We start from the raw sequence: 14,668 nt of genomic DNA on the forward strand, positions 1-14,668 counted from the left end.
TTTTCGAGTTGTGAAAAATTACTTTAAATAGCTGTAAAATCGATATGGAAGACTTCTAAAGAAGTCGTCAAGCATTTTTGCGGAATGGACTGTGCTCTCATAATTCAGCCTACAGAGAAGTGCACACTAGGTTAACGAAAGATGCGTTTAAAATAAGTTTAAAAATGAGAGTCCAGTACCTTTTTCATATCCCTGTCCAGGTTCACTATGGTTGCCTCTCAGGGTTTACGATGTCTTTCTCCTGTTCTCCTTTAAGACGTGTCAGTTGCCTTGAAAAGTTATGTCTGTATTGAGCCGAGGATCGTAGATGAGTGGACCTCTCCTGCTCCCAGGGTCCCACTGCCAAAGCGACGCGGTGGATGCCTGCTCGTTCGCTCGCTCTAACTTCTGCGTACTAGACCAGGAAGTGAAAATGGTAATGGTAGCGTCTATACGCACGGAGGAGCTACACCAAAGATTTTTGGCTACAGAAAACAGAGGGGCCCAATGTGATGTTTATAACACAACTACGACCAAACTTATGCAACAACATATAAAGACATACATTTTGTTCCAATGGACGTTTACAATATGATATTTCGATGAAAAAGTTCAGCTATACATCATGCTTGCAAGAAAAGCGACTTCCATAATAACCTGGTTTAAGAGACGGGAGAGAGGCTGGTTCTTATGGGAATTTTAATAAAAATAAACGTTTTATCAACGACAACGTTATTTTTGATAAGCCAAATTCATTTTGTGAAAAACATTCTATAATATGTAGGATTTCCTACTTTCAGATTTTTCGAACTCACTTCTTCGTTTTCACTGGTGCAGTTTGCTATAGAACATTCACAGATTAAACACTGCAGAAACTCCGATTAGCTAGATAAAAGGATATGTTTTAATCGGAGTACTCATCAACTACGACTTTACCCAAAATAGGCCTATGGCATTTACATGACTAATGCAGGCATACATATAAACCCAGAATGAGGTTGCACTGTCAGGTCTGGTGTGGAGACGTTGCTGTAGTAGGTTCTATTTGACCTAGTAGTACCAGTGGGTTATTATGATGACAGTGTAGTTACCTGAATAGTTAAAGGAGAAGTTCACTTTATTTTAACCAAATCTCTATTTTCAATGTACATTTATCTGCAATGTATATTTGATCTGCAATGTAATGAAAAATATGAAAAATATCTGAATTGTAAATGTATCCGCAATGTAAATTTATCTGCAATGTTTTATTCCATTTCGCTGCAAAGCTGGTAGGGGAAAACATTTGATTTGCACAGAGTGGATCATAGCATTACGGATAAAGTCAGAGTGACACAATTTCATGTGGACAACATCTAAAGACCTGCATCACTAAACTGGCTGCGTTGTAATTTCTAAAAGGAAGTATTTGGGTGTTTTTGGAGCCTTTGTTCATGTTTTTCTGTGCAACTGCAGAACAAGCATGAGGAAGTATATCACTGGTAGGGTAAGTTTCTCAAAAACAATTAAGATCACAAAGATCTAGGCACTTCTATAATAATGCCATTAACATCAAAAATAGAGATTTGGTTCAAATATAGTGAACGTCTCCTTTAATCCAGACCGCCCTCTGTAGTTGATTTTGAGCATGGCCTTCTTCAAACTTTATTTTGTAAAGTATGGTAGGCAATGCATTGGCCCTGTTTTGAAATGTGGCCTCCAACATACAGTGCATTCGGAAAGCATTCAGACCCCTTTACATTTTCCACATTTTCCCTCATCAATCTACACACAATACGACGTAATGACAAAGCGAAAACAAGGCAAAAAAACAAAACAGAAATACCTTATTTACATAACTATTCAGACCTTTTGCTATGAGACTCGAAATTGAGCTCAGGTGCATCCTGTTTCCATTGATCATTCTTGAGATGTTTCTACAACTTGAAACAATTTGAAACATGTGGTAAATTCAATTGACTGGACATGATTTGGAAAGGCACACACCTGTCTATATAAGGTCCCACAGTTGGCAATGCATGTCAGAGCAAAAACGAAGTCATGAGGTCGAAGGAATTTTTAAAATTGTATTTATTTATTTCACCTTAATTTAACCAGGTAGGCCAGTTGAGAACAAGTTCTCATTTACAACTGCTACCTGGTCAAGATAAAGCAAAGCAGTGCGACACAAACAACACAGAGTTACACATGGGATAAACGAACGTATAGTTAATAACACAATCGAAAAATCTAAATACAGTGTGTGCAAATGTAGGGAGGTAAGGCAGGGATTAGGGAGGTAAGGCAATAAATAGGCCATAGTGCCAAAATAATTACAATTTAGCAATTAAACAATGGAGTGATGGATAGGGCAGAAGATGAATGTGCAAGTAGAGATACTGGGGTGCAAAAGAGCAAAACAATAAATAACAATATGGGGATGAGGTAGTTGGGTGGGCTATTTACAGACGGGCTGTGTACAGATAAGCTGCTCTGACAGCTGATGCTTAAAGTTAGTGAGAGAGATATAAGACTCCAGCTTCAGTGATTTTTGCAATTTGTTCCAGTCATTGGCAGCAGAGAACTGGAAGGAAAGGCGGCCAAAGGGGAGTTGGCTTTGGGGATGACCAGTGAAATATACCTGCTATGGGTGGGTGCTGCTATGGTGACCAGTGAGCTGAGATTAGGTGGGGCTTTACCTAGCAAAGACTTATAGATGACCTGGAGCCAGTGGGTTTGGCGACGAATATGTAGTGAGGGCCAGCCAACGAGAGCATACAGGTCGCAGTGGTGGGTAGTATATGGGGCTTTGGTGACAAAACGGATGGCACTGTGATAGACAACATTGAATTTGCTGAGTAGAGTGTTGGAGGCTATTTTGTAAATTACATCGCCGAAGTCAAGGATCGGTAGGATGGTCAGTTATATGAGGGTATGTTTGGCAGCATGAGTGAAGGATGCTTTGTTGTGGAATAGGAAGCCGATTCTAGATTTAATTTTGGATTGGAGATGCTTAATGTGAGTCTGGAAGGAGAGTTTACAGTCTAACCAGACACCTATGTATTTGTAGTTGTCCACATATTCTAGGTCAAAACCGTCCAGAGTAGTGATGCTAGACGGGCGGGTGCAGGCAGCGATCGGTTGAAGAGCATGCATTTAGTTTGACTTGCATTTAAGAGCAGTTGGAGGCCACGGAAGGAGTGTTGTATGGCATTGAAGCTCGTCTGGAGGTTTGTTAACACAGTGTCCAAAGAAGGGCCAGAAGTATACAGAATGATGTCATCTGCGTAGAGGTGGATCAGAGAATCACCAGCAGCAGAGCTCCAAGAGCTCCAAGAAAGGATTGTGTCGGGGCACAGATCTGGGGAAGGGTAGCAAAACATTTCGGCTGCATTGAAGATCCCCAAGAACACAGTGGCCTCCATCATTCTTAAATGGAAGAAGTTTGGAACAACGAAGACTCTTCCTGGAGCAATCCTGGGCAGTGGGCCGGGAGGTGACCAGGAACCCGATGGTCACTCTGACAGAGCACCAGAGTTCCTCTGTGGAGATGGGAGAACCTTCCAGATGGACAACCATCTCTGCAGCACTCCATCAATCAGGCCTTTATGGTAGAGTGGCCAGAAGGAAGCCACTCCTCAGTAAAAGGCACATGACAGCCCGGTTGGATTTTGCCAAAAGGCACCTAAAGGACTCTCAGACCATGAGAAACAAGATTCTGTGGTCTGATGAAACCAAGATTGAACTCTTTGGCCTGAATGCCAAGCATCACGTCTAGAGGAAACCTGGCACCAGCCCTACGGTGAAGAACGGTGGTGGCAGCATCATGTTGTGGGGATGTTTTTCAGCAGCAGGGACTGGGAGACTAGTCAGGATCGATGGAAAGAGGAATTGCGCAAAGTACAGAGAGATCCTTGATGAAAACCTGCTCAGGACCTCAGACTGGGGTGAAGGTTCACCTTCCAACCAGACAACGACACTATGCACACACCCAAGACAATGCACGAGTGGCTTCGTTACAAGTCTCTGAATGTCCTTGAGTGGCCCAGCCAGAGCCCATACTTGAACCCGATCGACAATCTCTGGAGAGACCTGAAAATAGCTGTGCAGTGACGCTCCCCATCCAACCTGACAGAGCTGGAGAGGATCTGCAGAGAAGAATGGGAGAAACTCCCAAAATACAGATGTTTCAAGCTTGTAGCGTCATACCCAAGAGGACTCAAGGCTGTAATCGCTGCCAAAGGTGCTTCAACAAAGTACTGAGTAAAGGGTCTGAATACTTATGTAAATGTGATATTTCACCTTTTTTTTTTTTATATAAATTAGCAAAAATGTCTAAACCAATTTTTGCTTCATCATTATGGGGTATTGCGTGTAGATTGATGAGTGAAAAAACTAATTAATCAATTTTAGAATAAGGCTGTAACGTTAACAAAATGTGGAAAAAGTCAAGGGGTCTGAATACTTTCCGAATGCACTGTATTTGAATGTTCCATCTAACCATTAAAACCTCCGTCATAGCCTCACTGCTGGAAGGTCGTGGTGGCAGGCTACAGGTGGAGACAGAAGACTGGGGCTGCTGTTTCAGATGGCTGTATAGAGAACTGCTGTCACTTCATGTAGCTGAGGTAAGGAAGTAGGTTCGTTTCTCTGTGAAGATTCCTGGACTGTATCAATCAACCGACATAGTTTTCCTGCACCCTCACACTATCACTGATGCCTCTGCTCTGTCACCAGACTCAGCTACTCTCTCTCTGAGGCCAACCTGTCTAGCTCTGACTTCTCTTCCCTTGGTTCCAGTGAAATAGTTTATGGTGAGTGCATCTTAAGTCAGTCCTGTGTTTTTTATATACTTATTTGCAATAGAGTAAATAGGATTATATTTTTATATTTATATAACAAGGCTTTTGTCTTTCGGAGATGGAAAAAATCTAAAGTTGAAATGCTGTTACTTTAATCTACTTTGAAGTATACTAATACAATATTTTAGACAGAATTTATATCAATGATATATATAAAAGACTGTTCTGGAAAGTCTGTTCCCTTGTAACCAGTGCCTTGAACACATTTAAGTGTTAATACGTTTCTATTAGCAGACTTTATGCTGTAACAAATGCTAAATGTGTTCACCACAGTGTGGCAAAGACATTCTAGCTGTGGCTTCAAAAGTAGAGATTATATTTATAAATAGTTGTTTTCATTGTGTATATGAATAGAAAGCCAAAAGGGGGTACGGTTTTCAAGTGGACACACCCAAGGGTTCTATGTGTGTTGTTTATTGCTTGTAACTTTCTATTTTATTTTGAGACTTGTTGGCACATGTAATCAGATAATTATTACAAAAGAGATTACCAATAATGTGCTTTGTATGAAAATACGGTGCTGTCTTTTTATATTATTTTTAAGAGACTCATTCTCGTCTAGATGACAGATCAACCTTCTGTGACATTTACGGACCTACTGTAATCCAGTTGAACCAATGCAATGGAATATCTATAAAATACAACATGATTTGCCTGTTGAAATAGGTCCCTGGCTTAAACATGACTGGCTAAACTAGTGTCCTGAGGATCTGAGGACTTCTGGGCCCATATGTAGCTCAACTCTTTACAGAGATGCCACAACCCAGATCACTGAGACTGATGCGTTGTCATTCCAGGGAAAGAGTTAGGGCTTACAAATACTTAATTATACTCTTAGGTTTGGGCTTAAGCTCGACTGGCTAAATATAGTTGGATGAGGGGCCACTGTCAGAAACCCAACAAGGCAACAGTAAGCACTTTGCGGGTTGCATGTTCATAAAACAAAAGCAGGAAACAAAATTCAAAAAGCTTTATTTGAAATCGACAATAATCTTCTACGTAGGCCCATAGGAAAAATATGCGCATTGGAGTCTCTTCGATTTTCCATTGACGTAAGTAATTTATAAGGTAGCAGTCTGGCCCACTGACTTCATTTGTAAATTAACCTCTTACTAGAGACCTCCCATCATTTTAATGTAGACCTACGCTTGATGTTTTGTAGGCCTATTTGTGTGGTTGTTTCTACAAAACACTGCAGGCGTTATTAAGCAACATGGTGTGGTTTATCTGTTCTAGAGGCCTAGAATTATAACAACATAAAGAATTGCTGCATTGAACACATGTATATATTTGGACATGTTTTGATAAGCCTAACTTATTAGATGTTCGCCTGATTTAAAAAATGTTGTAGCCAAAGTAATGTAATGATTTAGGAATGTTTATGTTAGCGTAACTTACAAAACCGATACCCCTCCTGATATATAAAGTGTTTTGAATGATCATTTGAATCCAATTCAAAGACAAATAATCACCCACACTTTGTTTTATCTTACTATGATTATATGAAATACAAGGCAAATATGCATTATTATTGTTACAGTTCATGGCCATGAGCCAATGAACTTATTTAGCAACCCTGAGTCAACTGTTAATAGTTGATGAATGTCATGTCTTATAGCCAAACCAAAGACCCTCCATGTTATCCTCTGTGCCGCAGTGGATAGGGCATTCCATCTGTAGAGCTCACAGTGGATAGGGCATTCCATCTGTAGAGCTCACAGTGGATAGGGCATTCCATCTGTAGAGCTCACAGTGGATAGGGCATTCCATCTGTAGAGCTCACAGTGGATAGGGCATTCCATCTGTAGAGCTCACAGCCACTTGTACCTGCATTGGAAAAGCTGTGAGTCAGAACACAGGAGGGTTGCTGTCTCCCCGCTCTTTAAAGCTACAGCCTTCAGCCTGCCGAGGCTGGTACTGTATGCCCTGTACTGGCTCAGCTGTTAACCACAACCAACCTCCAGGCAAAGCACAGTATGACAATACATGGCCTTCCATTGGAGAGTATAGACCTACAGCTGTTTTCGATGTGGTCCTAATGTCTGTTCTGAGGTGGAAGGAAAGCAAGATGAGGGAAGAGAATTGGGGTGTTCAAAAGCAAACAGCGTATTTATGCTCCAATTATTAAGTAGTGGTGAGACCTTTATGGTTTTGTCTGTGTTCACTCATAAATTCACGAAACTAGAAAATAAAATGTGGACATTTCCTAGTCAACAACTCTCTTGTTGACAATGCGTCTTCTTCTCTGACATTGTTTTTTATGCTTAACATCTTTCAATTTTCATGGTAACTGACTTTTATGGTTACTTTCAAGTACTTTATTCTGTCATTCAGGGTTTTAGCTGTTAAATTCAGCTCATATAATACCAGGATAAAAAGACAGGAATTAAAACTAAACACTAGTCAGTTCAGTTTGAGCCATTCACAACATGTAAAGACCACTGTCCTTTAACCGTGTGGTGAGGGGGGGGTTTGAAGTTCTCAGGCCATGGTGGAGTCTAAGTGCGTTGTGGCTCATTGCGGCTCTCTGTGGCTCTGTCTGTGTGTCCGCCGTGGATGTGGGCAGTCTGTCACAGGTACGCCCAGGAAACTGTGGTTGAATCACACTACACTTTTAAGCATAGACACAAGCTTCAGGTGATAGTCCTTACAATCTCCCCTTTTGACATACCCCCACCTCAGAGAATCATTTCACCAAGCACAGGACTTCAGATCGCTGAAACAAAAATCAAATTTTGGCCATGAAGAGTTCCCATAAGGAGCTAGTAATAATTGTGTAACATGTAATAAACTGAAGTTTAATTTTGGCAGGTCATTAACTGCAAAGCAAACCAAGGAAAACCCCCCTAACCTATGACTCACACCAACAGATTGGAAAGCATGTTAAGTTAAAGCTTTCTTTTTCCAAAATGGGGGTGTCAATTGAAAAGAAAAAGGGGAAGTTATATGACGACCGCAAATAGAAAACTACATCAAAGTATCACTATGTTAACTGATTCAATGCCTATCTTTATTTTGTCTACCAAGCTCCTTTTTGTAATTGTGTGTGATATGGTATCATGGTATCCATGTTTTGAAAGTTATCACGATAGTCGTCTGTGTATTTCCCATCAACAGGCTTTTCTCGCTTGTTATCAAATAAAGCTAGCTCACAGTAGAACAGACACAAAATGCTGTGATACTAACCTGTAGTCTACACTTGGTTTATTTTACATTTCCTGATAGTCAGTTAAAAGCACAAGTTGGGGGCTTTACATCTGTTTGTTTTTGTATTTTCATTTATCTAAAAATTATATGTTGCCTTAATCTTCATGTAAATTAGTCACTAGTGTGTTGAAAAGCTTTGGAAACAGCAGCACCTGCTCAACGGAGGAGTGAGAAACTAAAGAGAGGTTGGAGAAGGAGGATGGGGGCGGTTGTCAACTTCCTGTTGTGGCTGCGCTTAACACCAGCCTGTGCCGGTGCAGAGAAACACACACTCCCTATCTCAATTACTGCACACTGAACAGCCCAACCACACAAATACCTCAGTTACTCATCTGGGTGCATAAGATGGAGGCACAATGTGAGTTATGATAAAGGCTGAAGACTGTACCTCATCAACAACCTCAATTAGAAAAACACATATACTGTAATTTGAATATTGTTTTTTTAAGTAGTGGTCATCCATGATTATTTTCCATTCTCCTTATATAGATCTTCAACCAGGAGCCTCCAGCCATCTCCAACCCTTTTAACTGAGGAGTCTTCCCTCGTACTGCCTGAGGAGACACAGACATGGCGACAGACCCTGCGGCAGAGCTGCCTTTCTTCTACGGCAGTATCAGTCGTTCAGAGGCTGAGGAGCACCTGAAGCTGGCAGGCATGGCCGACGGGCTGTTTCTGCTGCGCCAGTGTTTGCGGAGCCTGGGCGGCTACGTGGTCTCCCTGGTGTGGAACGTGGACTTCCACCACTACTCTGTGGAGAAACAGCTCAACAGCACCTACTGTATTGCAGGTGGAAAGCCCCACTGTGGTCCAGCGGAGCTCTGTGAGTTTTACAGTAAGGATTCAGATGGCCTGGTGTGCACCCTGAGGAAGCCCTGTCTGCGCTCCCCAGACAACCCCATCAAAGCAGGCGTCTTTGATAACCTGAGGGACAACATGCTGAGGGAGTATGTACGACAGACCTGGAACCTGGAGGTGAGGGTTGGCTAAATTACATTTGAGTAATTTCACAGACGCTGTTAACCAGAGCAACTATCACAGGAGAGGCAGCAGGGCCTGAAGTCACATAAACACTGTCTCTGATGTAGTTTCCTGTCTGACTTTGTGTCTGTGTTCAGGGGGAGGCCATGGAGCAGGCTATCATCAGCCAGGCTCCACAGCTGGAGAAGCTGATCGCCACCACCGCCCATGAGAGGATGCCCTGGTACCACAGCAAGATACCTCGCCAGGAAGGGGAGAGGCGGCTCTACTCCGGGGCACAGCCAGATGGAAAGTTCCTGTGAGTCATGAAATGCATTTTCGTCAAACACTACACAAAGGTTCTAAAAACACCCACAACATAGTTTGATTTGGGTTTTTATTAATCAGAGTCAGAGACAGGGAAGAGTCTGGCACCTTTGCCCTTTCTTTGATGTACGGAAAAACGGCCTACCATTACCAGATCCAACATGACAAATCAGGGAAATACTCCATGCCAGAGGGAACCAAATTTGACACTGTGTGGCAGGTAGGCTGTTCTCTCTTCTCCAACAAATGAGTCCAAGTTTATTATGTCTGCTACCTAATGTTTAAGACAAAGATAGTTATCTTTCCCTGCCACTCTCCCTCCCTTCTGCAGCTGGTTGAGTATCTGAAGATGAAACCTGATGGGCTAGTGACAGTTCTGAGGGAACCGTGCGTGAACCGCAACAACACCAAACGTACTTAACCAACATTTTGTTGACAATCATCAAATTCTTCTTATTGTTTCACTAAACTTTGTCCCTCATGCCATTGAATTAATTTTCTTATTTCTCAAATCCATTTTCAGAGACTCCTGTTGTGCCCTCGGGGGTGAGTATCAAGAACATTTTCTAATTTCTCCATGGTAGATACTTTCTTTCCAATGTATTTATTGAGGCATCTGCTAAATGGCTTATTATTATTATTATATTACTATAAAATACATTACATTTCTTTCAGAGGCGGCCCAGAACAAATGGATACACACCGCCACCTGGAGGTAGGTTAATAACATTACAACAGACACACATGGTCTTTCCACCAAAACCCACACATACACAAATCACTAAATTTGTCTTTAAGACATTTCCCTGTGGTTTTTCCCTTTCTTACAGTACCTCTGGGGTGCTCCAAGGAAATCAAGACTTCACCCCCCACAGACCGTCAGATGCTGCCCATGGACTGCAGTGAATTTGTCAACCCTTACCATGACCCCAATGACCTGAAGAAGTTCTTCATCAATAGGGATCAGCTGATGATTGACGAGGTGGAGCTCGGCTCGGGAAACTTTGGCTGTGTCAAGAAAGGAGTCTTCAAGACAAATAAGTGAGAGGGGGGTGACCTGCTTTTTGGATGAATCAAACCAGAACATCAGATCCTGAGTTTAGAACCTATAACGTCAGCCTAGAGCCATTTATAACAATTGATAACTACCTTTTAGGTCAGAGGTTTCTCATTATTTTTACTGACAAACGTAGCTGATCAGGAAAAAATCTGGACCCCAGTTATAGGCTATAATTAGGAAAAACATGGGGCCCTATTCATAACACCAATAATTCCTGTATGGTTCCAGGGGCCACACTGATGTGGCCATCAAGGTGCTGAAGAGTGAGAATGAGAAGCTGGTGAAAGATGAGATGATGAGGGAGGCGGAGATCATGCACCAGCTGAGTAACCCTTACATCGTCCGCATGCTGGGGCTCTGCCAGGCTGAGTGCCTGATGCTGGTGATGGAGATGGCTTCTGCTGGGCCACTCAACAAGTTCCTCTTCACCAATAAGTAAGGCCAATTATTTCACACGTGTAGTACAATATATACAGTTTCATAAGGCATGTTATTCTCTTAGTAGTGACATTGATCATAGAGAGTTACGGAAATGCCATTAATGATAGCACTACTAATACTCAAACAATACCATGACATACTGTAATTTCCCGAAAGGTTTATTTGAGTTCCCTTTCTGTCCTTCTACCTCTCAGGGATAAGGTCACAGTGGAGAACATTGTGGGGCTGATGCACCAGGTGTCTATGGGAATGAAGTACCTGGAGGAGAAGAACTTTGTGCACAGAGACCTGGCAGCTCGCAACGTCCTTCTGGTCAACCAACAGTTTGCCAAGATCAGTGACTTTGGTCTGTCCAAGGCTTTGGGTGCTGATGACAACTATTACAAGGTAGGAGTCTCTTGCACGTGTCATGTGCTATAATCTTGGTCTGTTTTATATAGTCAAATGCTGCAGTTCTTTATACATTATTCATGTGGTATGGTATGTGTGTGTGTGCGTGCGTGCATGGGTACATAGGCACGCACAGCAGGAAAATGGCCGCTGAAGTGGTATGCTCCAGAATGCATGAACTTCCACAAGTTCTCCAGCAAGAGTGATGTCTGGAGCTTTGGTGTCACCATGTGGGAAGCCTTTTCTTACGGAGGAAAACCATACAAGGTACAATCTGTACAGCACCTGCAAGACATATAACCACAATATAGTTAAATGTTTATACTGTATTATAAACTGGGTGGTTCGAACCCTGAATGCTGATTGGGTGAAAGCCGTGGTATATCAGACCGTATACCACGGCTATGACAAAACATTTCTTTATACTGGTCTAATTACATTTGTTACCAGTTTATAATAGCAATAAGGGACCTCGGGGGTTTGTGGTATATGACCAATAAAGCACTGCTAAGGGCTGTATCCAGGCACTCCGTATTATGTCATGCATAAGAACAGCCCTTGGCCATATACCTCATCCCCTCGTGCGTTATTGCTTAAATAACAGCCTCCAACACAGTGCTGTCTAGATTAACTTAATCTGGGTCTTCACCAAATATGATCAGAAAATGAAAGGTCCGGAGGTGATCAGTTTCATTGCCAGTGGGAGCCGGATGGAATGTCCGTCTGGATGTCCAGATAGAATGTATGCACTGATGAAGGACTGCTGGACATACAAGTAAGTGAGAAACTAGAGAACCATTAATTTTCACACCACATTTGAAGTAGGCTACTAGGCCACACTGCTGCCCATTTAAAAGTAGATGCATCACATCTAAAGTGTCTGACCTTTCTCTTCTCAGACACGAGGACCGGCCAGGCTTTGTGAAGGTGGAGGAGCGCATGCGAGTCTTTTATTACTCCATATCCAACAAAACTCCACCTGAGGTGACCGCAGACGCTGCTGAGCCTCTCAAGTAGACCAGGGACAACAGACGCTCGGTCCCCCCGCCATACAATGCATTCTTTGAGATAGACAAAGAGCTTCTTATGAACTAGTCTGGGCACTAGCTGACAGCTTCAGCAACAGGCAGCTACAGTAAACAGCTAAACAAGCCTTATGACACAAATGTGAGTTTGTAATTAAAGTCATTCTTGTGAGGATGCTCCTCTTCTGAAAGGTAGCTCAAGACTGCATAACCTGAGGTTTGGAATAGTTTGAAAGAAACGCTTCACAAAGAATTGTGCATTGTAAAATTGCATTTTGAAAGTGTAATGATTCCTTGAGAGTACTTATACTATAGGTCTAGTGTGAATTATATTTAAGTGCTTCAGCTCTGTATACATTCCTTAATATGTCATGATTAAACATTTTCACAGAATATGGTGTATCTATATCAAGTAATTGGGAAAATAATTTGTGAATGAATTATGAAAAGTAAAAAGGCCAGAAACATCGGCTCAAACGGGCAATCTGCAGTTGCTACAGTACATCCATTTTTGGACTTATAAATGAATGATATGTACCCTTTGATTCTTGAAGAATATATCTTATAAATTAATGATATATACCCTTTGATTCTTGAAGAATATATCTTGTAAATTCCTCATGAGCTTAGCTCAGCTGTCGTACCCAATCAGATCCAAAATATAAGCTTGTTTTACTCCAATTTTTGTAAACAAAGTAAATGTAAACAAACACTATATAGCCTCAAAACATGATTAAAACTATACTGAACAACAATATAAATGCAACATACAATAGTTTCAAAGATTTTACTGAGTTGCAGTTCATATAAGGCAATCAGTCAATTGAAATAAATTCATTAAGCCCTAATCTCTGGATTCCACATGACTGGGAACACGATATGCATCTGTTGGTCACAGATACTTTGGGGTGTGGATCAGCAAACCAGTCAGTATCTGGTGGGACCACCTCATGCAGCGCGACACATCTCCTTTGCATAGAGTTGATCAGGCTGTTGATTGTGGACTGTGGAATGTTGTTCCATTCCCCTTCAATGGCTGTGCGAAGTTGCTGGATATTGGAACTGGAACACGCAGTAGTACATGTCGATCCAGAGCATCCCAAACATGCTCAATGGGTGACATGTCTGGTGAGTATGCAGGCCATGGAAGAACTGGGACATTTTCTACTTCCAGGAGTTGTGTACAGATCCTTGCGACATGGGGCTGTGCATCACATGAGGTGATTGCATCGGATGAATGGTATGACAATGGACCTCAGGACCTCATCCCGGTATCTCTGTGCATTCAAATTGCCATCGATAAAATGCAATTGCGTTCATTGTCCGTAGCTTATGCCTGCCCATACCATAACCCCAACGCCACCATGGAGCACTCTGTTCACAACGTTGACATCAGCAAACCGCTCACCCACACAACACAATCTGCCCGGCACAGTTGAAACTGGGATTCAACCGGGAAGAGCACACTTCCCCAGTGTGCCAGTGGCCATCGAAGTTGAGCATTTGCCCACTGAAGTCGGTTACGACACCAAACTGCGGTCAGGTCAAGACCCTGGTGTAGACGACGAGCACGCAGATGAGCTTCCCTGAGACGGTTTCTGACAGATTGGGCAGAAAGTCTTTGGTTGTGCAAACCCACAGTTTCATCAACTGTATGGGTGGCGGGTCTCAGACGATCCTGCAAGTGAAGAAACTGGATAGTCCTGGGCTGGCGGGATTACACATGGTCTGAGGTTGTAAGGCCGGTTGGACATACTGCCAAATTCTCTTAAACGATATTGGAAGCAGCTTATGGTAGAGAAATTAACATTCATTTCTCTGGCAACAGCACTGGTGGACATTCCTGCAGTCAGCATGCCAATTGCACTCTCCCTCAAAACTTGAGACATCTGTGGCAATGTGTTATGTTGTGTGACAAAACTACACATTTTAATGGCCTTTCATTGTTCCCAGCACAAGGTGCACCTGTGTAATGACCATGCTGTTTAATCAGCTTCTTGTCAGGTGGGTGAATTGTCTTGGCAAATGAGAAATGCTCACTAACAGGGGTGTAAACAAATTTGTTCACAACATTTGAGAGAAATAAGCTTTTTGTGTGTATGAAACATTTCTGGGAAATTTTATTTCAGTTCATGAAACATGGGACCAACACTTTACATGTTGCTTTGATATTTTTGTTAAGTGTACTTTCCCCAAGTGAAGGTTCTTCTCCATGAAGTAACGATAGAAGTAGCTGATAACGGGCTACATAGACACTGATAAGACAATTCGAAGGGGGAAACACAGCATGTACATTTGAAGTCGGAAGTTTACATACACTTAGGTTGGAGTCATTAAAACTCATTTTTTAACCACTCCACACATTTCTTGTTAACAAACTATAGTTCTGGCAAGTCGGTTAGGACATCTACTTTGTGCATGACACAAGTACTTTTTCC

At 42.1% G+C, this 14,668-nt stretch overlaps 2 protein-coding genes across 4 annotated transcripts in view; one reads left to right on the forward strand and one right to left on the reverse strand.

Annotated features, from left to right (window-relative positions):
- Positions 1–390, reverse strand: part of LOC139578400 (A disintegrin and metalloproteinase with thrombospondin motifs 10-like) — a 60,359-nt gene extending 59,969 nt beyond the window's left edge. Inside the window, exon 1 of the mRNA XM_071405922.1 lies at positions 180–390. The gene's annotated coding sequence lies outside the window, so the exon portion shown is untranslated. The remainder of the gene's footprint in view (positions 1–179) is intronic.
- A 4,087-nt stretch (positions 391–4,477) lies between these two features.
- Positions 4,478–12,623, forward strand: LOC139578401 (tyrosine-protein kinase ZAP-70-like). 3 transcript variants are annotated; one of them, XM_071405924.1, is made up of 14 exons: positions 4,478–4,586; positions 4,696–4,772; positions 8,517–9,002; positions 9,146–9,306; positions 9,396–9,534; positions 9,646–9,727; positions 9,838–9,860; positions 9,990–10,029; positions 10,145–10,355; positions 10,603–10,809; positions 11,010–11,202; positions 11,332–11,472; positions 11,868–11,980; positions 12,105–12,623. In XM_071405924.1, the coding sequence occupies exons 3-14, from the start codon at positions 8,598–8,600 to the stop codon at positions 12,220–12,222; spliced, it is 1,833 nt and encodes a 610-aa protein (XP_071262025.1). In that variant the 5' UTR covers positions 4,478–4,586; positions 4,696–4,772; positions 8,517–8,597; the 3' UTR covers positions 12,223–12,623. The 3 variants fall into 3 exon arrangements, with proteins under 3 accessions (XP_071262025.1, XP_071262024.1, XP_071262026.1); XM_071405923.1 differs by lacking the exon at positions 4,478–4,586 and having other exon boundaries at positions 4,596–4,772; XM_071405925.1 differs by lacking the exons at positions 4,478–4,586; positions 4,696–4,772 and adding an exon at positions 8,149–8,385.
- The last annotated feature ends 2,045 nt before the right edge of the window (positions 12,624–14,668 follow it).

This window comes from Salvelinus alpinus, chromosome 6 (genome assembly GCF_045679555.1).
Source record: "Salvelinus alpinus chromosome 6, SLU_Salpinus.1, whole genome shotgun sequence".
Lineage (NCBI taxonomy): Eukaryota > Metazoa > Chordata > Actinopteri > Salmoniformes > Salmonidae > Salvelinus > Salvelinus alpinus.